At 37.7% G+C, this 8,617-nt stretch overlaps 2 protein-coding genes across 2 annotated transcripts; one reads left to right on the top strand and one right to left on the bottom strand.

Annotated features, from left to right (window-relative positions):
- Nucleotides 1–1,867: 1,867 nt before the first annotated feature.
- LOC107481911 (T-complex protein 1 subunit delta) lies at nucleotides 1,868–3,812 on the top strand. Its single transcript, XM_016102262.2, has one exon. The coding sequence runs from the start codon at nucleotides 2,026–2,028 to the stop codon at nucleotides 3,628–3,630; it is 1,605 nt and encodes a 534-aa protein (XP_015957748.1). The 5' UTR covers nucleotides 1,868–2,025; the 3' UTR covers nucleotides 3,631–3,812.
- A 654-nt stretch (nucleotides 3,813–4,466) lies between these two features.
- Nucleotides 4,467–6,490, bottom strand: LOC107481576 (WAT1-related protein At3g18200). Its single transcript, XM_016101850.3, is given in 9 exon segments — nucleotides 4,467–5,019; nucleotides 5,021–5,088; nucleotides 5,091–5,141; nucleotides 5,294–5,452; nucleotides 5,605–5,848; nucleotides 5,914–6,030; nucleotides 6,117–6,153; nucleotides 6,156–6,178; nucleotides 6,272–6,490. Coding segments are annotated over 9 exon segments (1,014 nt in total). The 5' UTR covers nucleotides 6,460–6,490; the 3' UTR covers nucleotides 4,467–4,892.
- Nucleotides 6,491–8,617: the final 2,127 nt, after the last annotated feature.

Here is an 8,617-nt window from a genome sequence, read left to right as displayed (position 1 = left end):
ATGATGGATATGAAGCTTAGGATTGCCTTTGGCGTCCCGGGGTCTTATATCCTATATCACTAGGAACTGTTACCATACTGAGAACCTCCGGTTCTCATACCATATTGTTGTTGTATTTTTCAGATGCAGGTCGCAACCCATCTCGGTGAGTTGCTTTGGTTGGTGACAGGAGCGGAGAATCTTGGATCATTTTGGAGTTCTTTTTGGTTTATTTTGTTTATACATCTCTCCTTTTGTATTTTGTTTTGCCTAGAGGCATGTATTTGAGAGAACAAAACTTGTATAAGTTGTTTTCACTATATGATTTTGTATATCAGTATATGGCTAGCCGGCTTAAACTCCGCGAGTCGTGACTAGTTCCCTATGATATTATATACTTATCTTTTGTTATATCTTCTCTGTTTCTTATGCCTTAAGCTAGTAGCTCCGTTAGTACGTTTGTGCTTCGAAATTCTGTTTTTGAGCTATATCTTTTATCGGGCTTCTAGATTATACTATTCTTTATATATATATTATGTTTGAGTTTAGAACTGTCGTAATCTCTGATTAACCTTGGCTTTACGACGCGAGGTAAGGCTTAGGCTAATTAGGGTGTTACAATAATCGTTTGGGTGAATTCCTGTAACCGTTTGGGTGTATTTCTGTAATCTCTTGGGTGTATTTTATGTAATCGTTTGGGTGTATTTCTGTAATGCTTGCCATTTTTTCTGAAATGAAAAATACACCCATAGATATCAGTAAGATACACCCATAGATATGAGTTAGATACACCCATAGATATCAGTCAGATATCACTCAAATACACCCAAATGATTACAGAAATGCACCCAAAGGATTACAGAAAATACACCCAAACGATTATAGGAATACACCCAAAGGGTTACAGAAAATACACCCAAAGAATTTAAAAAAATACACCCAAAATTCGTTGAAGTACATCTTATGCATAATTCAGAACTCTTTCTCTTTCTCCTCCTCATCTTCTGCTGCTTCTTCTTCTTCAAAAACAATTTTACCATGAAAAATCGAAAAAAAAGAGAAAACAGAGAGAAAAGACTTAAATGAAGAAGAAGAAGAGGAAAACGAGGAAGAAGAACGTACAGAAACGAAAGAAAAGGAGAAGAAGAAGAGTAAGAGGAAGAAGAACGTGCAGCAAGAAGAAGAAGAATTTCAAAAACCATGAAAATCGAAAAAAAAAACGAAGAAGAATAAGAATAAGAAGAAGAAGAAGAGGAAGAGGAAGAGGAAGAGGAAGACGAAGACGAAGACGAAGAAGAAGAAGAGAAGAAGAAAAAAAAGAAGACGAAGAGGAACCGTTTGAGTGGGGCGCGTGTAGTTACGCTCCAATCAAAATGAGTTAATGCGCGTGTTAATGAAGTTTGGGCTGATAACTTGTAAAACTTGTATAGCCTTTTTACTTGTATGTGTAGCAGACCCCTTATTTTTTTAACTAATTGACTATTTTTATAGTTAGTTCTCTAACGGAGGAGCAGTAAATTTAATAATATGATAATATTAAAATCGTTTAAAATTTTTTAAAATAAAAATATAATATCCAAAATATTTTATGATTAAAATAAAATGTTTCAAATATTAAAAACTAAATTAAAATTTAGTCCAAGATCAAATAATATTACACCCTAATCATTTGTTTAATATTAAACATTGAGTTGTCCGAAATTTTTTTACGAGGATAATTTATCTGAAGTGTTTTCAGTTTTTGCAAAGTTAAAAAAATAGATAGGAAAAAAATGAAAGAAAAATTAATCAAAATCTTAAAACTTTTATCCAGATTTTATATATACAATAATCAATATTCAATAATCATTAAAATGATGAAGTGAAACTGAAAGAGTCTAGAAAAAGTGAAAAACCAAATAAATCGCGGCTCCCGGAAGAGTGAAGACATAAACCCCGCTCAACAGAAGAAAAAAGAGTCTGAATCCCAAATCTAGGGTTTTCACTTTTTCCCCATTTCATCCCTCTCACACTAGGGTTCCCACTCACTCGCTCGCTCACTCAACAATGGCGGCAGTCACAGCCCCTCAGCAGCACCGCTCCTCCAAGACGGAGTCCTACGTCGACAACAAGCGCAAGGAGGACATCCGACATGCTAACATTGTCGCTGCACGCGCCGTCGCCAGTGCCGTCAGGACCTCCCTTGGCCCCAAAGGCATGGACAAGATGATCTCCACTTCCTCCGATGAGGTGATCATCACCAACGACGGCGCCACCATCCTGAACAAGATGCAGGTCCTCCAGCCCGCCGCGAAGATGCTTGTCGAGCTCTCCAAGTCACAGGACTCTGCCGCCGGAGACGGCACTACCACCGTCGTCGTCATCGCCGGCGCACTCCTTGAGCAGTGTCTAATCCTTCTCTCACACGGCATCCACCCCACGGTCATCTCAGATTCCCTCCACAAGGCCTCGCTGAAGGCCCTCGACGTTCTCTCCGCCATGGCCGTCCCCGTTGAGCTCTCTGACAAGGACTCCCTCGTCAAGTCTGCCAGCACTTCGCTAAACAGTAAGGTCGTCAGCCAGTACTCGACGCTCCTCGCCCCTCTCGCCGTCGACTCCGTGCTCTCCGTTGTAGACCCTGCCACCCCTGACATGGTCGATCTCCGCGACATCAAGATCGTCAAGAAGCTTGGCGGAACAGTCGACGATACTGAACTTGTGAGGGGTCTCGTTTTTGACAAGAAGGTCAGCCATGCTGCCGGTGGACCTACCCGCATGGAGAATGCCAAGATTGCTGTCATTCAGTTCCAGATTTCGCCCCCTAAGACCGACATTGAGCAGAGTATAGTGGTGAGTGATTATTCTCAGATGGATAGGATTCTGAAGGAAGAGAGGAGCTATATTTTGGGCATGATTAAGAAGATTAAGGCCACTGGCTGTAATGTGTTGTTAATTCAGAAGAGTATTCTGAGAGATGCTGTTACTGATTTGTCTTTGCATTACCTTGCTAAAGCTAAGATTTTGGTGATTAAGGATGTTGAGAGGGATGACATTGAGTTTATTACCAAAACTTTGAATTGCTTGCCCATTGCCAACATTGAGCACTTCCGTGCTGAAAAGTTGGGCCATGCTGACCTTGTGGAGGAGGTTTCGCTTGGGGATGGTAAGATTGTGAAGATTACTGGGATTAAGGATATGGGGAAGACCACTACCGTGCTTGTCCGCGGGTCCAACCAGCTGGTGCTGGATGAGGCGGACAGGAGTCTGCATGATGCCTTGTGTGTTGTTAGGTGTTTGGTTGCGAAGAGGTTTCTGATTGCTGGTGGCGGTGCTCCCGAGATTGAGCTTTCAAGGCAACTTGGTGCCTGGGCTAAGGTTTTGCATGGGATGGAGGGTTACTGTGTTAGAGCTTTTGCTGAGGCGCTCGAAGTCATTCCTTATACTTTGGCTGAGAATGCAGGTTTGAACCCCATTGCAATTGTGACTGAGCTGAGGAATCGGCACGCGCAGGGAGAGATCAATGCCGGAATCAATGTGAGGAAGGGTCAGATTACCAACATCTTGGAGGAGAATGTGGTGCAGCCACTGCTGGTAAGCACGAGTGCAATCACCTTGGCTACAGAGTGTGTGCGGATGATTCTGAAGATTGATGATATTGTAACTGTGAGGTAGATTTGAGTGAATAGTTACAGAAATTGAGCCGTCATCCTTTTTTTAAATGATTAAAGAGTCATCATCTTACGCCTTTCTTTGTTTTAATTAAATTCCTAGTGTATGTGCTTGCTAGTGACTTTGATTATGTAATTTCAACTTGCTTTTGCTTCTATATCTAAAATTTTGGATGCCCTTCTGAATTGTGGTGCTTTCTGGTGTCACCAGCAATATTTTTACTTGATGTTATCCATTTAGAGTCTATTAATATTAATTCATTTCTTCTGTTGATGTAGCAAGTCTCTAGGTGTGTTATGTCTAACCATTTTCACTTTCTTTAGTAATCAGAAAATACGATAGGGATGTGTATATATATATATATCATTAGAATGGCTTCTTACAAGAGGGAAGGAGAACTATTTTCAGCATCTACTTCTGAGTAAACTCTTGTAAAACTGGGCTAGGGTTACCAGTGATATTTGGTGTTGCCTTTTTTACTGATGAGGGGGTTGTCCACCCCTTTGATTGCTGCGGTGGGAATAGCAGGTTGGTACTCATGCAGAAACTTTAGATCTCTGCTGCAGTGATGTCATCCACTTGGATATGACGAGACTTTATTGAAAAGCACCAGGAAGGTTTTTTCTCTTGTCAGCCCTTGGATTGAATAGTTTTAGCAGTTGTGTGAATTGTGGATTCGGTTGATGTATCACTGAGTGGTTGATTGGCTGCGGTGGCCATTGAGTGTGCTGACTGCCTCTTAGTTGCTGTTGTTCTCGGTTGGGTTTGAGTTCTGGACCCCTTGTTAATAGTTGCGTGGTAAGTTCTTTCTTTTTGCTGGCATGCTGTTTATAAAATTGTAAAAGGAACGGTAAACTTAACATTCATGTATAGAGAACTCATCTATTTAGACTCATCATTCATCTAAAGTGGGTTTTTAAATGTTCATAGTGAGTATGACCTTTCATACATAAATTCAGATGTACATGTCAGTGGGTAAAGCAAAAGCACATGGATTCTAACGGACAGTTTTATCTTGTCGTTTAAACTAACATTAGCCAGGCCTTTTGCCTCAGAGTCCTTGACTCGAATATCTAGTATATGATTTACTAGGTGAAAATAAGCATAAAGATACATTAATGAAAAATAGCTGATTCTTGCACAAGTTGCAATGCTGCAAAGAGCTGGACTACTTCAGTGGTTGTGTTGTGCTGATACCACACCAGAAACTAGATGCCATGGTATGCATGATTGCATGTATTTGTCAATGTCAATGGAACGAGATGTCAAGGTATGCCTTTAGGTGCTGCATCAGTATGTTTATTCTCTTCCTCATCGTTGAGCAAGGCTTCTGTTAGTAATCACTTTTTTGCATTGGTCGCATTTTTCTCTTTGCTCTTGCTCTTCCCCCATGGCTGCCATTATAGCAACTAAAAAGGTTTGCAATGGCTGAAAGACAGCAACACATACAGGGCCACCCTTTTTTGAATACACCATGTTTGCAGAGATATTACAACCCCAGACGATACAATTCCCTGGAATCATCAAGACATAAATGAATTCAGTTGACTTACACCAAGTTGCATGATTTGAGATTTGATAAGAATGAATCACATATTCACGTGACTTTTTCAATTAAGATGATCAACATCCGAACTATATTTCTTGATGAAGTGAAGAGTATTACAGCATATAGGATGGTAAGAAGCTCTTCTTTTGATATTATCTTCCAACGTTCCATATCAGTTTCTAAAAAGGCTGCTATAATCAAGAACTGAACTAATCCAAAGAAGAATGTAAAGGAAGTGAGTGATAGTTTTGCTGGATACTTCTTCACCACAGGAGCCTGAAAAAAGGGTTTAACCACTTTGGTTTAACATAAGAAAACAATTAAGCAAATAGAGTCAGTGCAACATTATTAAGAATGAAGCCAGGCGTTCACTAATTTGCAGTTTCATGCATGTAGCTCATGATCAATGATGATTATGACGAAGATACCTGAAAAACCATCCAAGCAGCCCAAGATAAACAATGTCCAAGTAAGTATACGCAACCCCATGTCCAATTCTGAACTTTGGTTGATGACTGATGTATGTAGCTATCGTCTTGCATCTGAGGTGTCTGCAGGTGGAGAAGAGGAGGGCCTTTGTATAGAGTGATCACAGTTGCACCTCCAACACTTGCAATGGTTCCTAGAATTTTTGCCAATCCATCTATTCTTGCAATGTTGACTTCCTCAAGTCTATAAAAAACAACGATCAGATGACAAAAATGTTCAAACTCAGAAGGAGATGTGAAATGAAATACCCTAGAGCTGAGGCCATGACAAAAGTGATTGCAGGAACTGAGTTCTGCATTGCAGAAGCTAAAGTTGGAGAAGCATAATATAATCCCAACAAGTAAAACCCTTGGTTTGCAGTGATGCTAGCACAGCCAATGAAAAATAATGTTAGAAGAATAAAACAGAAACAAATAACTCGAAAATTGCAGGTTTTTTTTTTATTGCTTACCCTAGCAATGCTAATAGGAAAAACTGAAACAGCAAAAAAAAGTAAGAGGTGGTCTTTCGTTCCTGTTCATTGTTTCATGTTAAAATCTTGCCAACATAAAAAGTGACAAGAGACTATAGGAAACTATAATATGCATGTTTAATCATGAAACTTACTTCTCTAAGAAACAAGCAAGTGGACTCAACAAAAGAAGGGCAATTATATTTCGATAAACAGGGTAAACAACTTTACTGACACCAATATTAAGTGCAAGTCTAGAGACAATGTGGTATCCTGCAAAACAAAACTGAAGGGACATTAATGCCACAAGAAGCTTCACTTTTTTTGTCATAACACTTTCCATTCCTGTGTTCTTGTTCAGCAACTTAGACTTGGGTATGGAGATAAAGGAAATACTTAAAGAGATGTGCTTATATAGAGAGGGACAATCCGAAGGAACGTTCAAAATTGTTCATTTTTTTTATAAAGTGATTATCGGCAGCTACCGATATTATTACAAAGGCATATAAGCGTTTAACATATATGCTAAGTTATCTCTAGATCAGACTACAAAATCTTATTTATATACAATTTGTTGTGCTTGTTGACTTTTAAATGTAATATTTTAGGGAGACAAATTGAAGGTGGATCACGTTAGCCAGGTAGTTAGAGAGTGGCCAACCTCTATGATTTGCATGGAAATGGATCCTCTCCGGTAGAAAAAATACTTGAGAGAATAAAATGTGATTTTTCATCTTTAATTCTATAAGTGAGACTAAAATTAAATAGAAAAGAGAAAATAATAAAAGATTAGATTAAACACTTGATAGTATCCAATTTTTTTACCATTGGAAATGATCCACTTCCGATTTGCATGACCATGTTCCCACCATCTCCTTTGTAATGATTTTAGTGACATTATTATTTGTATTGATTTTCTATCATCGTAGAGTAATTTCTTCAATTTTTACTATGAATTCAATTTAACGTAGGATTTGGCATGCAATTTAATAACAATAATATGAAATTGTTCTATTCTTAAAAGATAAAATATTTTATTGGTTTTCAAAGAAAATCGATACAATAGTATTATTGTAGGAGCTTTCTAGGGTGGTGAAAATATATTTTGGTGCTTAAAGGATCAAGATAGATAATAAAATTAGTAATAATTTGGGGGTGGAAACTCACGTGCAATCGACTTCACGTGAAGTTGATACTTGAGAGCCTTAGATGATTTGACTGATTTGACTAAATTTTCATTTAACGGCTCTCAGATATCAACTTTACGTAAAGTCGACTTCACCTGAGTTTTCACCTAATTTGGGAGGTTCTTTTGTAAATATAAGTTTTAAGCATATGAACTCATCTCGATCATCATTTGCAATGGCTGTCGAAAATTAAGATAAAACATAACAATAATAAAATATCACTACCAAATTCAACGTTCCCATACCATAAATCAAAGATTTCTTGAAAGGAATTGTTCAAAAATAACATTAAGATCAACCGCAAATTGCAAAAACAAAATAAAAAGATGAAAATGAAAATTGAAATGAGCATGCTCATAAATAAATTGGCACATTTGGAAATGGTCCATTGCTCAGCAAGCTTTTCCAGAGACATTGCTTTCCTCCATGATCTCCAAACACCCCCCTAAAAACCGTTCACGGAGTTAATATGTCGGTGCCTCGGCCTAGCTCCTCCGGCGCTGGTGCTATCGGCGCTTTTGCAATTTATACCCCTTTGTACAACATCAATCAAAGTCACTAGAATAAAATATTCTAGTCTGGTCTTTTAACATCTTGTTACTACTTTCCTCACGATAGACAACACCTAGTAGTATTTTAACATTTTAGTTGCATGTAAAATGAATATTCTAAATGAGTAATTGATGGTGACAATATATTGTTTGGGTGTTGTGCTAGCAAACGAGAGAAAACAAGATTTGTTAACTCAAACTACATAATCATTACTTAATATTGGATTTGATTTCGGGCAATGATCTTAACTCTTAGTTCTATAGTTCTTCAAAAGTTGACTAGAGGCCTATGGGTGTTCAAGATTCAAAACCCCTGAATTGCAATTTTTTATATTCGAATTTGTCATTTTATCTTGTATAATTTTGCATCGGGTTAAGTCATGTTTTAACTTTTAAGTAGATTTGACTGATTCGCAATTTATAGGGGTGTACACGGATCGGATTGAATATGGCCAAACATTCGATTCGATCTGCACAATTTCCATCGGATTGGATCGAATATGATATTCACATCTTTTAGTGTTGAATCCGATTCGATCCGATCTGCAAATATGCAGATCGGATCGGATATCGAATATATCCGCGTAATTGAACATTCTCTTTTTAATTATATTTCTATGTAAAATATTCAATAAAAATATTTCTTTCATACTTTTAAACTTATTTATTCCTAAAATATTTTTTATCAAATTTTTTCTAAAAACAAAAATAAAATAATACAATATATGAATAATAATTACTAACAAAAACATACAAACAAGTA

This window comes from Arachis duranensis, chromosome 3 (assembly GCF_000817695.3).
Source record: "Arachis duranensis cultivar V14167 chromosome 3, aradu.V14167.gnm2.J7QH, whole genome shotgun sequence".
Lineage (NCBI taxonomy): Eukaryota > Viridiplantae > Streptophyta > Magnoliopsida > Fabales > Fabaceae > Arachis > Arachis duranensis.
The sequence above is the reverse complement of the archived record's forward strand: the minus strand, read 5'-3'. Positions and strand labels throughout refer to the sequence as shown.